This window comes from Astatotilapia calliptera, chromosome 20 (genome assembly GCF_900246225.1).
Source record: "Astatotilapia calliptera chromosome 20, fAstCal1.2, whole genome shotgun sequence".
In the NCBI taxonomy this organism is placed as follows: domain Eukaryota; kingdom Metazoa; phylum Chordata; class Actinopteri; order Cichliformes; family Cichlidae; genus Astatotilapia; species Astatotilapia calliptera.
The window spans coordinates 29956341-29976222 of NC_039321.1; the positions used below are offsets into that span (position 1 = coordinate 29956341).

At 42.8% G+C, this 19882-nt stretch overlaps 1 protein-coding gene across 1 annotated transcript; it reads right to left on the bottom strand.

Annotated features, from left to right (window-relative positions):
• Window positions 1-1308: 1308 nt before the first annotated feature.
• On the bottom strand, window positions 1309-17238 carry LOC113012941 (protein Wnt-2b-A). Its single transcript, XM_026153405.1, has 6 exons — window positions 17222-17238; window positions 12580-13257; window positions 9839-10059; window positions 6737-7014; window positions 4874-5138; window positions 1309-2515 (listed from the first exon to the last, which is right to left on the bottom strand). The coding sequence occupies exons 2-6, from the start codon at window positions 12762-12764 to the stop codon at window positions 2286-2288; spliced, it is 1179 nt and encodes a 392-aa protein (XP_026009190.1). The 5' UTR covers window positions 12765-13257; window positions 17222-17238; the 3' UTR covers window positions 1309-2285.
• Between the last annotated feature and the right edge of the window lie 2644 nt (window positions 17239-19882).

Sequence of the window (19882 nt, forward strand, 5' to 3'; positions counted from 1 at the left end):
CGGTGCAGTCTCTAAAATGTGACGGATCTTTGCAAAATTGTGTCCTACTTTTGGTTTGTTTACTTTGGCTATTCTGCATCTTACTGTTTGTGTTAGTTAAGCTACCCAATTAAAAAAATCCTAAATGCAGCAGTTAATTTAGTGAGTAATCCTAACCTACTGTGCCAGTAACCAAACAGGAAAGGATCTAAGCTGACCAAGAAAATGATGTATCCTTTAAACCCTCTGTGTTGTTTGATGCTTTATTTGTCCCCTCAGTTAGTACAGCCTCCCTCTTCTCTTCCTGCTGCCTGCCAGCAGCAAAGAGTAATGGTTTGCCTGTCATACTCTTGAACTGGAATGCTCCCAGCCTGGCATCCAGGACACAGATAGACTCTGCCACCAGACGCTGGCACTAGAATAGTCTCAGTGACTGGAATGGCTTGATAAAATTACCCTAAGGGACAATAAAGCTTATCTTATCTAATGATATTGGCCTCCCATGGCTATTAAAAGACCACTGTGGTCTCCAGACCACAGCCTGCAGATGCAGAGAGCCCAGAGATGATCTCTCCGGGCTGAGGAGAAGAACGGATGGTTTCTGAAACAGCTTCAGGTATTACAACCTTGCATCAAAAAATTGTAATAAGACAAATTTTAGCTGTGGTGAAGAAGCAGCAGTTCAAAGCTTTATCTGTCAGGTCTTTTTGTTCTTGTATGTGATATCCCGTACATCTTATCGGGAGTCTCTGGACTCTCTAATATAACTGAGACTGAACTGGACAGAGTCTGGGGAGCTGAGGGGGCTGAAGCAAAGAAGATTGCTGGAAAAGTATTCCCTTTGATAAGCCGGCCAAGAAGCCTTTGATTAAATGTGGTCCCAGCAGGAGCCCACACTAGGTCCTCTGTGGCACAACCATGTCCAATCACCAGCTATCAACAGCCCCGGGTAATTACAGCCATCTAGTCATTAGCCTGGGACCCACCTGGAATTCCACATAGCGCAGGGTGGGATAGGGCCAGCAGGGGTTGGGGTTTAAGCTGGGCCTTTAATCAAACACTTCCCTCCCCTTGACTGATATCACACACCCTCCCCAACCCACACAGAATCAGCCTTTGTACTGACATAGATTGTATTATTAGTGCTCCATTGTGTGTGTGTGTGTGTGTGTGTGTGTGTGTGTGTGTGTGTGTGTGTGTGTGTGTGTGTGTGTGTGTGTGTGTGTGTGTGTGGGCAATAACACGGCACGTTATGACAGCATGTAATGTTTACAGACTGGCTCTGCAGCCTCGATATGCTCATCTGAACAAAAAACCAGGATTCCAGTGTCAGACTAATGCACCATATATTTCATATGAACATCTGCTTAGATAAGGCAATATACACAATGTTATACAAGCAAGATGAAGAGCAAAGAAGTGAAATCTGTCTGATGTTATGGTTTGGTGTGACTGAACAGCCATCAAGGCCTCGGTTTTCTTCATCTTCTTCTCAGCAGCAAGCTGAAAACTGGAGCACACCAGATAATCACAGTAATGGGAGTGCTCTTCTCTCTCCTTTTGTCAGCCAATGTAGTGCAGCGTCTTCCTCGAAAGAGAAACCAAACAGCACTTTACAGCTTAAATAAATCGCTTTAAACAGCTTTTTTTCCTTCTTCTTCTGTTTTTTTGTTTTCGCAGTCGCATTCAAAGTTCCAATAACACAATGTCTGTGTCTCCGTCATCTGTTAGTCCTCTGTTTGGACTGCTTGGCCGCACACAGCCAAACTTACACTCAGATGTCCACTCAAATTGCACTTACCAAGTCCAACCTAGTATTCTTTTTTTCGTTTTCTTTTTTAGGTAAAAGTGTGTTTCCCCCAAAACGAAGCAACGTTATGTGAGTATATGATGTTGTTGTAATAATACTGGATATGTCTGAAGGCTCAGTTAATGTCAAAATTCGTCTTTAAAGCATCATGAAAGCAGCAAACCATTTCAACCCAACAACTGAGTCTTCAGTGAAAGCCTAACCCACCTGAACCCCAAAGGTGGTATCACTGTTCATCTGATCCCAGCAGTTCAGTCTCAGGGCCTTTCACAAACAGGGGCTAATGGGTATTAATTCATATTGACGGGTACTGAATTCTAGTGCTTTCACAGAGACGGGGAGAAAAGCCATGCATTGAGTCGAGGTTGCGGGAAAGGGGAAGGCGGAGATCCAGAGCACTTTTGGACAAACTTTCCCAGAATGCCGTGTTCCACAGGATATCCTGCACAGGGGAAAGGGGCGGGGTTGCTTTGCAGGGAGCGAAGGGGGCGTGTCCTCAGGTCTGGTCCAGCCATTCAGCTCGTTTGGGAGCCTTGCACGTGTGTATGTCTACAGCTTCCTCACAGTCCTTACACTCCACAGAGCAGCACCACTTGAACTTGCACTCGCACTTGGTGATTTGCTTGACTCTCGTGGTGTCGTAGCCACGCCCACAGCACATGACCTCACAGCCGTCTGTGCCGCGCGATGTCTTATTGCAGACCCGTCCGGCTGTGCCCAGGGAACCTGCAACAGAATGGCAAAACAGAATTTACTGGTCCCGTTTCACTTCTCTGCTACTTACTCAGCTCTAAACACAAGGCTGTCGTCAGATATCGATAGAGTCACGCTGATGATTTACAGGTCTCAACTTGTGCATAAAATACCATACACTAAAAGTGTTCTGAATTATTTAGATTGATCATAATGCAGTCATCCTTATCTACACTCTTTTTTGTCTTCCCCTCCTATTTTCATATCTGAAATTCATCTGGTCGCAACATGGCTGCATTTACGCATTGGCTCCTTTTGTTAGTAGCTGTCAGCAAAAGTAAAACCTAATTTCCTAAAAAGTTAAGACATTGTGTATGTTTTTTTAATGAATACATAATTTAGAGCTTATAAAATATATATATATATATAAAAGAATATTGCAGGTTTTTGAGTAACATAGGCTGCTGTCCAAATTAAGTCTTTTTCAGGCAATGACTTGCTTATTTCAGGAAGACAACAGCAAACCACATCCTGCATGTATTACTGCAGCACGGCCCCACCAGGCTGCCTGCAGTGCAGAAAACATTCAGCGCATTATAAAATGATGCAAAGGAGGCCTTGATATCTAACAAGAATGGGAAAACATTTTAGATCTGCAGCAGTCTGCTTAGCTCCCAAACATTTACAGTGTTGCTAGAAGAAGAGGTGAAATAACACAGTGGTAAACATGACTCTTATCCAGGTTGTTTTTAAATATATTGCAAACATAAAATTAAACCTTTAGCATCTTGGGTTTTTTTTGTTGTTTTTTTAAGAGACATTTCTCAAGCACACACAGTTTAGCACACCCAGCAGCCCTCTCGCCAGATACTTTCCATCAGGTGGCAAGACATAACGAGACCGAGACAACGGGGAAAAACATTAGGAAGAGCATGTAGCAGTTAGGTCACATCTCCCGATGGCTGACCAATCACCTGCCAAAGCAAACTGTCTTTGGGAAGTATAAAGAGGATGAAAATTGTGCCATAGAAGGTATGAAGTGATTCTGGCACAAGGATAAACATGGAGGCAAGCAGGTAATGTCAGCCCTGCAGGAGCACACCTGGATCCAATGTGTTGAACATCTGATAAATATCTTTGTCTTGTTTTTCAAGCAACCAAAATCTTTATTAGAAACGTGGCTGCGCAACAAAGAGGCAGAGCTGCATGTCTGAATTATAAAACAAAAATGAAATACAATAAGATATGATCAGAAGATAGGTACTCTGGCTGCTAAAAACAGAAATATGTAAGTACAACAATTTACTTTTTTTAAAAATTCACCATCTTTAAGTACGTCCCATAAACACGTTTATCTTTGCCTTTGCAATCACTGTAATACAAATAATAATCTTTTTTTTAATTTCTGCAACAGAAGTCAGAGGTTTGATCAGTGCAACGTGTTGGCCAATAGTGAATGTATCGTAGCATTGCCGTTTCATATCGTCTGTGTCTTATGTGAAAGTCACCCCAAACGAGATTAGCGCTCATGTTTGGTGTGAGAAGCTCCCTGTTTGAACTGCTACCTATCACAACAAGCTGCCCGTAGAACAACAAACCCACACACACAACTATGCGGTGTTGGTAGAGTGGCCTATAGTTACACTGCCTTTCCCAAGCCACTGCTCCCTTTGAAGCCACCCTATGTGTGTGTATGGGTGTGTGTGTGCGGGTTAAATGGACAGTGGAGCGTGACAGACAGACAGGCTCTCACACTCTGAGGCCCACTTTGGCCTCCAGCTATGCTTAGTTCAGACAGACAGAGAGGGAGAGAGACTGTGACAGACAGAAATTAAATTAGCTGCTTGTGTCCCTAGGCTGTGGATTCCACTGGGAAGGTGAGAAAGAGGGGGAGGACAGATGAGGGGCAAAGGAAAAGGCAGACAAAGGGAGCAAGGGTGAGGGAGAACTGGGAAGAGCTTCTCGGTGATGCGGGCATTGATGTCAGTGCCCCAAAAACTGTCTGATAGTAATGCATCCATCAAAGAGCCAATCAGAAACGGACATAAATGATCAGGTGCATTGTGCAAAGGTTGATGAAGACATCCCCGGACCATGGGGTCATGTGTATATGTGTGTGTGCGTTGACAGAGACTGACAGAGGTCAGGTGGTCACGGCCGTCAACGGCTGTTTCCCCAGGGTACAAGGATATTAGCTTCCACAGACATCACACAGGCTGTGTTATCTGACTACCATTACACACACACACACACGGACACACACAAACACACTAGTCATGCATGAGTATACACACAGCATACACATAACACCACTAAAACATAACACAGTCGGGGCAATCCATCAACATCCATGAGAAAATGCTTCCCCGTCTTTCAGTTCTGCCGTCTTACCTGCTGCTTTGTCCTGCAGGCAGTAATCCGGGGAGCTCTCAAAGTACACCAGGTCATTTTTGGTAGGCTTCCTGAAGTCCTTGTTAGCTACAGTGAGACCTGTCCCATCTTGATTCATCATCACCTCGATAGCCCCGTTGTATTTTCTCCTCAGGTAGTCACCCGTCTTCCTGAAGTCTGACATAGCATTCCAGCATGTCCGTAGCGTACAAGAGCCGCTCACTCCGTGACATTTACACTCCAGCTTCATGAAGCGCTTCACCGCCTAAGTGAAGGAGATTTTGCAAATTCTCAGAATGCAGCACCACTGCAGGATTTTTTATTTTTATTTTCTTTTATACAAATTATGACATATTTCCTCATTAAATGCACCTCTTACTACACCCAATGTCTTGTGGGTAGTTTTAGCTTTGTTAGCTCAGATTTTGAGTTAATTAGCTTGTTTTTTACTGAATTTCCCAACGTCACTGCCATCAGCAAATTACCATGGGGCTGGATGCCATTTCCAGAAAGAGATGTTCTACTGAATTTTGTAATGAATCCGATTCACATCGGATTAGAATTAAAGACAACACCGTCTTCATCTCTGCCTAGATGGTTTCTACGGTGGCCCTGAGAGGTCAACCACACTGCAATTTAAGAAAAAAACAGCAAAAACACACAAAACACAATGGAAGTGTTTTTGAGAGACATTAATGTGACGAAACAGCTGCAGAAGTGACAAAAACCAAAACATGTGAAGGATCGCACTGAGACAGAATGTTTGGAGTAGTGAGGGAGAAAAAGAAATGCAGGGTAACGTGTGTTTTATTCACTAGACTCTAATAAGACTGTGTGTAAATGTTATACAATTATTGATTTGTTGTTGTGCTCTTCCAGATTATATAAGATGTCAAAATCTTAATCTGGAACACCCCCACCAACCCTAAGTCCCAACAGTCCAAGTGAATACTTGGACAGTACTAAAACTCTAAAACTTGCAACTGTTGTGTATTTGTGAGTTGCTAAATAAGCCATACACAGAGCACTGACCAGGCTCTATGCATGAAGGTGCTGCAGCCGTGCTTTTAAGTGGAAAAGAGCAAATATGCTGCATTGCTGGCTGTACATGACTGGTTCTATCCTGCTAATAACCAAAACAAATCCTGTTTTCACTTTTAAGACTTTATCACGGGGCGATCGTGGCTCAAGAGTTGGGAGTTTGCCTTGTAATCGGAAGGTCGCCGGTTCGAGCCCCGGCTCGTTCAGTCTCGGTCGTTGTGTCCTTGGGCAAGACGCTTCACCTATCGCCTACTGGTGTTGGCCAGAAGGGCCGATGGCGCGATATGGCAGCCTCGCCTCTGTCAGTCTGCTCCAGGGCAGCTGTGGCTACAACTGTAGCTGCCTCCACCAGTGTGTGAATGTGTGTGTGCTTTGGGGTCCCTAGGGGGGGACTAGTAAAAGCTCTATACAAATACAGGCCATTTACCATTAGCGCTGTAACGCGCTAACTCGGGAGTGAAGTCACTCCTGAATTCTGACATGCGAGTTCTGAGTTCCCTCTTTGGGTTGTTTTTGTGAGATTTTTTTTCCATTGTGTTTTATTGAACTTTAATATGTTTATTTGTGCTTTTGCAGCATTTTTCTATTTTGCTCCTGTTTTCTTAATCAGCAGTGTTTTTAACCTTTCAGGGCCACCATAGTTTTCACATGTAGATTCAGTAACAATGTAACTGTGAAAGCCACTGATGATTATCCAGTTCGCGAATATGAAACTGAAAGTGTCTGTTTGCTTTTAAATGTTGTTAAATGTACGCTTGAAACATCCACATCAGGGGTTCCTTATGTTCAGTGTGTCTCAATGCATAGCAGTCACACACTTACTGTTCTGCCACAGCGGTTGTTGTGTAGGTTCATGAGTGCCCGAGCATCTCGGACCGTTCTCTCTTTGGCATCTATGAAGGTTTTGGAAAATTTTATCCCGTAGTTGATGTTATCGCTACAGCCACCCCAATCAAATTCTCCTCTATCGTCTTTATCTCGTCCGCGTTTGTGTGGGTCGCAGTTGCACGTCCTCAGCTCCCCCTGGCTGCAGGCTCGAGTGAGCGCGTAGACTACTCCTGCTGAGGAGATGGCATAGACGAATGCTGCTTCACGGCTGCCTGAGAGTAAAAGCAGAAAAGCCAAATGAGAAACAGAGGTTAGATGGGGGTAGAGGTTAGAATAACATAATCCGTTTCTGAATACGGAAACTGCAGTTACTCATATCATGCCATGCAATAGATTCTCTGAGTTCCAAAGACTTTGCAGCCCACATGTTATCATGCATACACAAATATACATAATGCTATGACAGGGCCTAGGTATGAGGACACTGAAGGTGCAGCTGACAGGGCATATCAGGCTTGAAGTAGAGTATACACCAGCTCTGTTTAAATATTATCATGGAAATAATCCTAGCTGTGGGGCTCTCCTCTGCTCACATAAATTGTTTGAATACAGACACAGTGATACCCCATTAATCAGCGCCAGGGTGATGTCATGACAGCATTATCTACCATTGCTCTGCTCATCTGTTCTTTTCTGGTCTCTTTCGTTCTTTAGAATATGACTCATCTTTTGTTTGGCCAAAGACACAGAGAGAATTAGATATAGTGTTTGGTCACAGTTGCTTTTTGCAGCACCTCCGGGAATGAACAATCCAAAAAACATGGCAGCAAGAGGCAAGGAGCTTCTTCATTTTTAGACAGTTTATCGACGGGATAAAAACCATTTTTATTTGGTGTCTCTGTGCTCAAAGTTCAAAGCAAACGGGAGAACCTGAAGTGAAACTGAAATGAGGTCGTTAATCTCTATTTTTAAAACTGGCTGCTAGTGAATTTCACAAGCAATAACTTGGCTATTTGGTCTGTCAGTTTGCCCAGGTCAGGATATTTAAACAGAAATTAGCCATGAAAGTCGATAAAGATAAAAGCCCTAATGATTTCACAATCTCGCCCTGAGAAAACAAGTGGCATTTAACAGAAATCCAAAAATCATTAGTTGGATGGACTCAGTGAGCATCATCTTAGAACATTCAGCTCCTGGAAGTATAAACCGTAATTGAGACATTTGCATTTTGATCCAACGCACTCAGGCTAGAAAAGCGCTCAGGTTTATTTCTCACGTTCGTGTTTGATTTGCACTTCATATCTTTAGCTGAACCACCGCGTGCGCCCTCCTTTTAAAGATGCTTGCATTTGTCTGATAACCTGGAAGAAGCTAGGATACAGTAATGCTGACTGCATTCATCAGAAGCGCTTTTGCATTTCAAGCTTTTAGCACCTAGCTGCATTAGTGAAGCGAGACCTTCTTCTCAAAATGTGTCAAAGGATTAAGTTTCACGAAATGAAAATACCAGCACTTTAGCTAACTAAGGGTGGGACACTTCACATTCACCCTGCTCCTGAAGAGTTTGTGCGATCCAACCTGCATGCTCTGTATTCACTGGAGTGTCCCATTTCGTCTGTGAGGAGATGGGGGCAGTGGGGGTGGGGCGGGGTTGTATGTGGGAGAGGGCTGGGGAGGGCACTGCTGGTCATCTTTCAAACCTGCGATGTTTGTCTGACAGTGAGAATATCTCTCTAAATATTTACATCTACATTACTGTTTATTCCTCTCCACCCCACACACACATGCAGCCTTTATCTCCATATCTGCTACTTTTTGTTCCATGCATCATCAGCCCCCACACATGCTTGGGATAGCAGTAGCAGGCCACAGAAAGTCAGTGATGTCAGAAACCGAGTTCGCAGATCATTACATGGAGAAACCTTTGGAATGCAAGCATGCTGATCCACACAGGTATGCACACATGGGTATTCACAGACGCGGACTAAAGCTTTCTTGGCTGCTGCCTCAAAGCACACTGTGCGCTGTCTATCTTGCGTGCTGCACAATATCGTTTATTATTTAGTAAATATTGATATCTATGACTAGCTAGTTTATTGTGATGGTGCTTTGTTTTCTCTATTATTATGTTGCTCTTTGTTGTTTGCTGTCTCCTCTGTTTGTTTTTTTTGTTTGTTTTTTTTTTTTCTCCATACAGGTGACCCAGGAGTTCTTTTTTTTTTTCTCTCTCTTCCCCCCCCTTCTCACCGTCTCTTCTCCCCTTTGGTTTTCTTTCTTTCTCTCCCCCTCTTTCTCTCATTCATTCCCCCTGTCCTATTTATTAAAAAAAAAAAAAAAAAAAAAGACAAAGGATGAACTGAAGCTCTGCCATCACGTAATGTCGCATACTGCTGTTTCTGATGTCATTTAAAAAAAAAAAAAAGAAACCGAGTTCGCGGAGACAAACAACCTGCGCCCCGACACAACAGTGAGCAGCTGCTAATGGAGGATTTCCTTCTATGCAACAAAGTGAAACAAAAAGCATAATCCATGCATATAATTTGAAGGATTAGCATCACAGTGACACTCCTTGTACCTGTACCCATGCTACATTCAGAATGCAACAATAGTCATTTAGTGCTGAGAAAGCATTTGGGAAAGAAAATAATTATGAATAACGTATCATTTAATCTTCAATGCTAAATCACCAGGTGATTGTTCTCACTTGTAAAGGTCTTCAAGAGGATGAATTACACATCCGCTGCCTTAGAAAAATATGTATGGGACTGTGCCTGTGTGTATGCATGACTGTGCAGCAAAGTTGAAATTTCTGGCAGGGGCTGAAAAACCAAATGACGACAATTCCACGTCTTGATGTGTGTGTGTGTTTATTGATGAGGCATAAGCATTACAACAGTCCATTACTGACTGTAAACACGGCGTACTAGCATACGTAAAGTAGGAAAAGCAAGAGAGAACAAAGAGAAGTGAAAGAAAAGGAAGAAAAACTGAACGAGAAAGGTGAAAATGAGGATTCCCATAGTCACAGTCAGAGCTTGGCTTCACCCTCCATTCCCTCTGGCATCACATTTACTTTCCACACACACGCAGACTTACTCCTCAGCAGGACACGTCCAAAGACAGTGTGGTCACGGTCCAGTGTGCTGCAGTTCCATCGATGGTGTCTGAACTGGTGCTGGCACTCTCTGATCCACTCTTTGGTTCCCTCCCCAATTGCCTGCATGATGTCAGGGTGGCGTTGGCAAAGCTGCCGCTGCTTGTTCACCAGGCCGGGGATGTTGTCACAGATTACACGGGCACCGAGTGCGCCGATATACCTACGATAAACAAACAAACACATTTAGAGCTATTTCAAACTGAATCCACCATCCCCTGGCCATGCGTACTCAAAAATCAGCAGGCAAGAGCGATTGATTATATATTGTAACTGATTGCTAAACCCTGGTGCCCTTATGAGAACATGTAGGCACAAGTGGAAAAACGCACCTATAGGTGGTGAGCAGCAGTTCCAGTCCTCTGTAAGTCAGAGTTCACTACACTTAACAGTTTAAGGTTTGCGAGTAGGAGGGGAGTGGAAACCATTTACTCCGCTCTCCAAATAAATAAGCACTTAACCTCTCCCCACAAGACCTGTGTGTGTATGTGTGTTTAAATGTTTCCCAAAGACATAGTTGAAATCATGCTGTCACAAATCAGAGCAGGACGTCTGGGGCCTCCAATAACCCTGTCAAACTAAGAACCCATTTACTCACTTTATTCCTCTCTGTCCTCTGCCTGATTGCTCTCATCTTGCTCACTGTTCCCCTGCATGCCTCTTGCAGTCTCTCTCCCTCGCCATAATAAAACAGACTTTTACAATGTCCTATCAAGATAAATGGTGCATTGAGATTGCCCAGAATAAACTCTAATTGTGATAGGCCTCTCGGTGTGTGTGCGTGAGCGCGAGACCTCTTGCAGCTTCGTAGTCACAAGGCTTTGGCGGTTCAGTGAGGAGAGGCCAGGGAGCCTGTAGCTGTGTGGCCATGTTTTATGAGGCCGGGCAAGAGGATGGAGACTGGAGACTCTACACTCCCCAGAGAGGGATTAGAGGGGAGGGAAAAAAGAACAGAGTGCTCATCAAAGGAAAGTGCCAGAGCAGCAATTCACACTTAATTTTCTCTCTTCGCTCTCGCCCTCTTTCTGAGAGTAAGGAGGACTTGTGGATTTTATAGGATAGTAAATCATTATCCACAGGTCTAAAACAACTTGCTGCACTGTGGGTCACCAGAGGAAGACGACTGGGAGACATGGTGACACCGAGCTGGGCTCTGATTTTAAATGACACAGACAGAACTTGTAACTAATGCAAAAGAAAAAGAAAACAGACCAAGTAAATATGAAATTACTTTTCTTTTCTGTTACATATAAGGAACCCAAGTTAAACTTCTGATAGAGGCACGCACAAAGGATGAATGTCAGCAACACACACTCACATCTCTGTTTTATCGTCCCCTCCCAATTAATACAGCAAAGTCTTCATTTCGGATGAACATATACAGCAATTTTATTAAATCGAACATATTATTTTGCTCATTTCTGAAGTGGCTACAACAGCCTGTAACATTTTTGCTCCCACCCTAAGGTGGTACAGCTCCTGATCTGTCCATGTCACCACTCAGCAGCCATCCACCAAAAACAAACAAATAAATAAATCTATGAATAAATATAAGGAACAGTTAGAGGAAGCAGTATATCTCCTACACACTGAATCCCACCCAAAGTCAGTAATGCCAAGTCAAAGCCTCTACCCATAACTGCTTTCAATCTACACAAACTATTAGGCATTCCATCATCGCTACGCCTGCCCACACACAGACACTTCTCCTGTAAACACACTCACAGGCATGGACATTTTCACTTATGTTAGTGCGCAGGCACTGAGATATTTTTTAACCCGTTCGCCTACGCTCCGCGCGGCTGGTTTGGGTGGTGTTTTAGTGAAGTCATGTGTGTTTGTGAGTGGTACCTGGTGAATTAATGACTGCTGTGCCTCGTCCAATGCGGGCTCCAGCTGAGCCGAACACGCGCTCAGCCAACAGCGCCGACATAAATTACGTTTATCGCTCTATTATTATTCCAGCACACCGACACGAAGAAAAGGCATTTTAGAAGTTTGAACCTTACTCATGAACTCATACGATTTTCTTTTTCTTACTTTAACGTCCTGTCGTGCTCTTTGCTCATTTTCGAGTCAGTTGGAATTAAATTGGACGATGACAGAAAAGCGCATTAAGAGTTTTTCTTTACACTCACTACCTCGTAAAATCAGTCGTGAGCGCAATCTGTGGTGGCAGATATGCGACTATTACAACCCAGCACATTTAGATTCTGCATAAAATTTTCTAAACAAAAAAAGAAAAGAAAGGGAAAAAGAGAGTATTAAAATGTTGCCATCAGTTCCGATGAGAGAAGCACTGTCAGCTGTGCAGTGCGTCCGCGATAATAAATTAACTGATCCAAACCCTCATAACCGCCTTTTCTGTTCGCTGCTGGAAAATTAGCTGGAATGAAGGTTTTTGGGGTTTTTTGTTTCTTTTTTGCTTTCGGAAAAAAAGCGATTAAAATAATCTTCATAAGTTACAGTTGATCTCGCTTTGGATCCCTGAACAGTTTTCTAGGGAAAGAAAATAGAGCTGAGTTAAAGCTTCAGTTTCGTTAGAATAATCCGTTATATTTTGTGGGCATTTGTATTATTTAAAATCGTTATGCTGAATTATCATTAGCGTAATAATGATGATGATGTAGTAAATAAATCAGTGTAGCAGGTAGGCCAGTATGTGTGATGGATGCAGACTCACCACCATGAGGAGTCCACCCGAGGCGTCACAAGCAGCAGCAACAACAGACACGCGCAATAAATCCTCGAACTGGCACCGGCGTTCTGGCATGAAGAAGATCGGGGTGAGAGTCTAGCTCCCGCCGGCGAACCACAGCGCTGAATCTGAGCTGCACGGAGACTGGGAATCCTGTTTAACCCCAACATGACTTTTCCTCACTTTTTTTTTTTTTTTTTAGCCCAAATGTACCAAAAAAGACCACAAAAAAAAATCAAATCTCAGAAGAAACTCCAAACTTCACTTGATATTGTGAGGTGTGAGAGTAGCCGTGCAGCAGGGAGGCCTCATTATCCAATGTTTGGCTTCATGGAGCGCGGCTGTCAGCAAAGAGAGGAGCGCGTTGTCGGTGCCATGTGCGCACCAGACTCTCCACTGAGAGCTTCTGGATGCCAACTGGAGGTTTACCTGGAGAGGCGAGCAACAAGTGTCGGTAGTTAGTTCCCGCACAAACACTTATCCTTGTTTTCGTTTCGTTTGTTTGTTTTGTTTTTAACTTGGTTCAGGGGCAAAAGTAGGGTCCGAATCAGCGCTGGAGCCAAGTGTTTTCAGACGAGAGACTGCGGTTCTGTCGGCTGTGTGCTGGGTCGGATGCTAGCACCGGATCTCTCCTTTATTAGTGCACGGTGGACAGTGTCCGAGCTGAGAGAGAGGGGGGAGAGAGAGAAAGAGAGAGAGAGATGAGGGAGGGTTCGCGCTGATAGCTCCTCTCGCTCATTGGGCAGAAGAAGGGGTTACAGAGTTTGACGAGGAAAGAGATATTAAAAAGGATGGAGAAAGGTGCGCGCGTGTGTGTGCGTACGTGTTGGGTGGAGGGGTGGTGATGATGCTGAGGTGGAGAGGGTCCTATTGTGCGCCGTTGATCCGTAACCACAGACAGAAATGATTATAACTAATGATTTGTTTTACAACCCTGTAAAATCAGATAATTCAATCCTAAAAATATTTTACTTTTTATTAAAGGAGTTTTCGATTTTAAAGACTATTTTTTTAAATGTTTTTCTATATATCTTTAAAAAAAACACACATATTGTGTGCCAGTCATTAATAATTTTAGTGACCCAGTATTGTGCTGTTTCTTCTGTATCCTGTTGCTTATTATGCTGTTCCTGCCCTTTTCAAAAACTTCATTTTGAAAGATCGATCATAAAAGAGACTAAAATAAACCTCCAGCCCAGAAAAACGTTTATCAGATATTGTTATAAATTACAATGATTTGTAGGCTGATAAATAAATAAAGTAGTTCAGTGAGAGAAGTCATTATACATATTATTATATTACGCCTAAATATTTATGAAATCTGCTCCACTTAAAGCCGAGCAGAAGGAGAAAAACAGGGAATGTGCGATTAGAAGAACAGAGCCAAATCGTCCAGTGGAACAGCACTACGGCTTAAATACGAACCACATGTGTAAGTCAGAGAGTGCTGAGGCAGCGCTGGATACACACACACACACACACACACACACACACACACACACACACACACACACTGTGTCTGGAGTTTACCACTCTCACCTTCATCCCCATGTTTGTTTGTGCGTTCGTGTTGTCTTCAGGTTTTGGCCGTTGTCCTGTCATCCTCTCAAATCACTCCTGACAGATAAAAAGACCTCGGAAGCATCCAGAGATCTTTCACAAGCTCAAGAACCACTTCTTGACTTTTTGACATGCACAAATTCAGTTTTCATCAGCCGGAGCTGAACATTTGTAGGCCTCTGACGTTGGAAAATAGGAATACCGCAGTTGCTTCAGCTGACCCCATTAATTCTAGCAAACGCGTAAACAAATCGGGAAAAATCCCTGTCGGAATTGAAACTATTAGAATTAGCAATAGCTGCTGCAAAGTGTTACTTCTTCAAAAGCTTGAGAAAACAGTTCCCCGTGTTTATGCCAAAGCTGGTGTTAAAGCTAAGCTACTTTTGTAGACATTTGTATTTCTGCTTAGAGCTGGCCAGACAGGCAGCTACTGTCTTTGTTTTCAGAGAGAAGCACATGCACGACCAGACAGGGCAGAGTGGGTACAGGTTTGCGAGAGGCCGCGAGGTGAGGCAAAGAAGCTAAGCTCTGGAGAATATTTGTGCACTGCAGTTTAGCTCACAATTTTCTGCAAAATCAAAAGGTATTAGGGAAGCACAAACATGGCTGAGTTATGCTTTCCCTCCTGGGGCTGGAGCTGGAACAGACTTTCTCCCTCTCTTTCCCTCTCCCAGCCTGTGAACTTGACCCCAGCTTTCTCTTCATAAACAATAACAGAGTCAAGTGCCTCCTTGTCAGTTGGAAGAAAAGTTTGCCCTGATGTACGGGGTCCAATCTGGCAACCATCTCCTCAGAAGAGAAGTACTGAAGGGGGGTTGCTTTGTTTAAACGCTGAGGTGAAAGGGGGATAAAGGTGAGATTTACAGAGGCTGAAGGTTAGGACTAATCTAGTTAAATTATATTTCGATAAATTGTAATTGCTTGGGATTAATTTCTGATGGAAAAGTTGCTGCTGGAAAAGGGACTGGCTCGAATGGGAGACCTAGAGGCATGCAGTGAAGGTGGAAGAGGTATGTTGTTGGATGCCACCAGCCAGGCAGCCCAGGGATGAGCTCAGTGTGTATTCCCATCCCCTGGCAGGCTGCAGGAGGGAGAACAGCCTGTCGTCAGGCTTGGCAGATTCCCATTCTGATGGGACAGGTGGAAGAGAGACAAAGACGTACGGAAAAGCTGAGACATCTTCCAGACTGATACCAAGAACTCCATTCGAAACAGTGAAGTGACTCATTTGCTACAAGTCCAATTTTTTAATCATCTTGTCTAGATAAGTTTTTTGATTAGACATCTTTGTTGTCTGCGCGTTACACACGTGTTACAGTATTTGGAATGAATCCGTTTTGTGATTTTCAGGGTTTGGTTGGGTTTAGGCACAAAAGCAGCCTAATCAAGTGTTGTTAAAGAGCATAGTTTGAATTTGATTTTGAAGACATCTGATTTGGGTTAAAATGACATCTTCACTAAGGTTTGGAGGCCGTTATCTTCATGGCTACAGTAATAAATACTTGGATAAAGTTAGGGATTAACCATCGTCATGTTGACTGTTAAATTGAAATGAGGAACAAGCAGCAGTCTTCTCTGTTTGTTGATCCATTCACGCACGCCAGCCTCTTCTCCACACAAGAACGTCACCTCACTTCCTCCTTTGCTCCCAGTAAAATTTGTACAGACGCATAACGGCACTCGCTGATGCATTTAAAGACAATTTCCTTGTTTGCCTTCTCATAAAGCACTTTGAATACGTTATAACCTGGTTTCCCATCCAGAGAGCATCGTCCATGCTTCACGGAAAAGAGTTAGAAAAGAATATCCATGACCTTTGGGGATCTCAACATGTACTTCTGTTGTTTCATTTATTACAGACAATTGAACTGTGAACTACACAGTGATCCTCTTTCCTCTTCTAGCGTAGCTTTTGAACAATCACCATCTCACGCAACTTGCTATTGGATCCTGTCAACGGGACATCGTAGCCTCTCCATTGGCTGAGTTGTCGCTCTATAGGCTGAGTTTTATTCAAATGGACCATATTGTTCAGCTCAGAGTGCATGAAGCTTCTGTTTATAATCATAATACTGATCATTTTAGATTATTTTACTGGAACTTGTCTTAATTTCTTGTAAAGTAAAGTAATGTAAAGTAGGCATGGTGATAAGATGAACTAGCCTAGTTACCTGAGTAAACAACAATCATCCTGAAATCCTTTAGCATTATGTATAGATCTAATGAAAGGTCAGAATACTACCCACACTCTAAAAATATACAGTCCTAAAGGGACGGACAAATCACAAAGTGTGTGTGCACGTTGGCACACATGCATGCAAGCCACCCGGAGAACTAGATCTGAGTCTTGTAAATTTAGATCTGTGGACAAAGATGAAGTACCTTGAACAAACACAGCTTCACTGGAACTCCAGAAGCTTCTGAAATGTCTGGCCAGCGCTCAAAGAAGGTGTCAGAACTTATTTTGAACCACTTCACCCCTTGGTGCAAACTGTGCAATATTAGACATGTCCATTGAGAGAAAAATTGTGTTTGCACGGGTGTAAAAACTTTGCATGCACGCACATATCCGTAACTGCTACTCTGTGCACCCTCGTGTTACATCATGGTTGGCCCCTAAGCTCTGCATACTTGTATACTTGTGAGCTTTTCCTTCTTTATCCTCAGGACAGCCTGTCATTAATAGATTTTATAGCTGCCATGAACACTCGTAAGTGTCCATAGATGTGCTTGTGATAACTCTATAATAGAACGTTTGCTGGGTCGCTGGAGGATGCCGTCATGCTAAACAGGTCCGAAGCATGCACTCACATAAACATGTACAGAAAAGAGAGCAGGTGACACAGATGACATCAAAGAGATGCCCAGGTCTGCATGGCCTCTTTGATGTTTAATACATCTCAGGCCCTTCTTTGGAAAAACCAGGTATGCCCCGGGCAATGCAAAGACTGATACGCACAGAAAAACACACAGCGATCAACTTGCTGCCTAGATACCGCGTTTCTATTCGCAACGTTTACTTTTTAAAAGAGTCAGATGTTTGAAAATGATCTCATTTGAAATTTACCTTAATAAATGTTGGCCAGCTTTACAGCACACACAGAGTCCTTGTTCCATCTGAGTGACTCTGACTTTGTGCTGAGTAGTTTCCTGTTTTAGTGAGAAACCGTCTGCGTGACGTACGCTGCAGGTCATAGGCAGCTGGTCACATGGTGGCTGGCTGAGGTAGCACAATGAAGAGTGAATCAGTGAATTGAACACTTGTGCAGTGGATATTGTTACTGAAAGAAGAATGTAGCAGTTTGTGATTTTCATTTATTATTTTGAAGTTTAAGAAATCTGCCATTCTGGGTCCAAAAAAAGGAAAATCCAGGTACGTTGTAATAAGGCTTTTGCATAGTTGTGTACGGGTAGATGATTGTAGGGATATGCAGATGACAGCTAAATTATCAGTTTTTCATAAGCATTTCATATAAGCTTGATTAATTAATAAAACATGGTTTCTGCAATAACACTTTCTGAATATTCCCTTTTTTCTAATACATCTATTAGTGGAATCATGACAACTGATATTGATGATAACTATTACTTCACCCTAAACTATCAGTAAAGCATACATGATAATATAGTTTTAAAAACCTGCTTGCTTTCATGTCTGCTCCCCTGTTCGTGTCCATCCTCTCATTATGCTGTGTATTTAAGTTTTCCTCTGTTGTCATCTCGTCGTCATTGCCTCCTCGATTGTGCCCTGTTTGCTCTGTTATGTCATCAGTTCTAGTTTTCAGTTTAGGTGGCTTTTCTTGTCATTTTTTATTTTATTTCCTGAGCTATAAAGCTCAAGTTCTGTTAAGCCTCTCTGTCAAGTCCTTTTGGGACTACAACGTCTCAAGACAGTATTCAGCAGCAACAGGTGGATATACGGTGGCCCAGAGAGGCCAAACAGACTGCAACTTAAGGAAACACCAGGAATAAGAAAAACGCTGCAAAAGCACACAAAACACAACGGAAATAGGGAAAAACAGATTTCCAAAAGCACAAGGGAAGTGTTTCTGGTATTTCTGTTGTCGTTTCTCCTATTTCCATTGTGTTTTGTGTGCAGCGTTTTTCTTATTGCACTGCCTTTGATATAACCAATGTTGGGAAATTTTGCATGATTTGTCTGAATGGGTGATTGTAGATTGAAGTGTATATCACTCCTAGCTCTGGCTAAGACTGAAAGAAAGAGCCATTCACTGGTTAATAGGTGTCTAAGATGACTATTTCTCTCATACTTTGGTATAAAGTGAAAATACAGATTAAATGAGAGCTGTATTAGACCTACAGCAAATTCACAAGTTGAAAAGAATCATGACTGAAAGTGACATTTAATATCATTCTGTTCCTGCCATTTAATTTAAGAACTTCATGAAATAACAATACTCTGCCTTTACAAACACTGGGGAAAGATTTGTTCTAAAGAGCTGGATTTGAGCGTGGTAGTGGAATACCACGTAATACAAGTCTAGAAATTCCATGATCAGCTGTAAGTGGTCTTATTGGAGAATAGAAACAGTTATTAACCACAGCAGCTCAGCTGCAGAGCAGACTGTATACATTTCCAAACCTCCTGTGGCATCAACATCAGCACAAAAACTGTGCACAGGGAGCTTCATGGCATGAGTTTCATTACTCGTCTCTGTCATATTTAAAGCTGTTGCTTCGTCTGAGAAAAGGGGGAAAAACCTGAATGGAGGTTTAATAATCATGTGCATATTTCTGCCTTGATTACTGTATATAACAAGTAACTCTGATCTGGATTAGGTTCACTAAGCCTCCCTGGTGTTTTAGTCTCATAAGTCTTACCTTAAAAACTCCTTCTACACGTAGAAAGCTATAAGCTGAGGGGAGTTGGTGTGTGCTACATCAGTTGTGCTTTTCGAGGTCATTCCAGCAGATTCCATGATGAATTAAGAGCCGTTCATTCTGCTCAGACCAGTTTTAAAAAATGGATCCTAGAGAGTTTAATCCCCCAACTCACACCACAGTACATACAGGAATCAATGTTCTTAATAGAGCATGAATGTGTACATAATCCATGCATGTAATATGTAGCATTTCAAAATATTTGAATATGTACATGCAAGCTAGCGTTTTCCTCTTCTCCTTTCAATTGTTCTTGACGGTGAGGTATTTTTATACTCATGTTGAAAAAAGTCACAATATGAATGTTCTGGACATTCGTTTCTTTAAAATTGATAATTAAACAGAATAAAACACATGAATGTGTTCCCTTCTCTGGATTTAACTCCTTAATGAGCTCTTTGTGACCTGTGATGGAGTCTCTGTGAATTTTCTGTGATCCATCAAAATGTGTGATTGGTTTTCATTTTTGTGTTGAAGGTTGTACAGGTTGCCTGGTATTTTAGGTTGAATTCTTGAGTGGAGGCCATCATGGCCCTTTGGCACACGGATATGTGGCGAGGGCTCTGAGTTGTAGGAGAGGTCCCTCCACGCCCTGAGTGATGAGAGCAGGGTTTAACCGGCTGCAGGTGTGCTCAAGACAGGCGGGTTGGGCCTTTGAAGTGGAAGCCAACTGGGACCCCAGCCCATCTCTGACCAGCAGCCAGAACAGACACATTCGCTTTCAATTAACACTCTCCCTTCTTTCCCAATCCCTGCTTTTTATGCTTTGTGCACATTTTTTTGTGCTAATATATGTTCAATAAAAAAGAGCATGAAAGTTGTGGTG

Coding starts and splice junctions, on each gene's coding strand:
- LOC113012941 (XM_026153405.1), bottom strand. CDS start 12,764: ATGTTGGGGTTAAACAGGATTCCCAGTCTCCGTGCAGCTCAGATTCAG. Junction 10,060..12,579: donor CGGGTGGACTCCTCATGGTG/GTGAGTCTGCAT, acceptor TGTTTATCGTAG/GTATATCGGCGCACTCGGTG. Junction 5,139..6,736: donor ACAACCGCTGTGGCAGAACA/GTAAGTGTGTGA, acceptor TCCTTCACTTAG/GCGGTGAAGCGCTTCATGAA.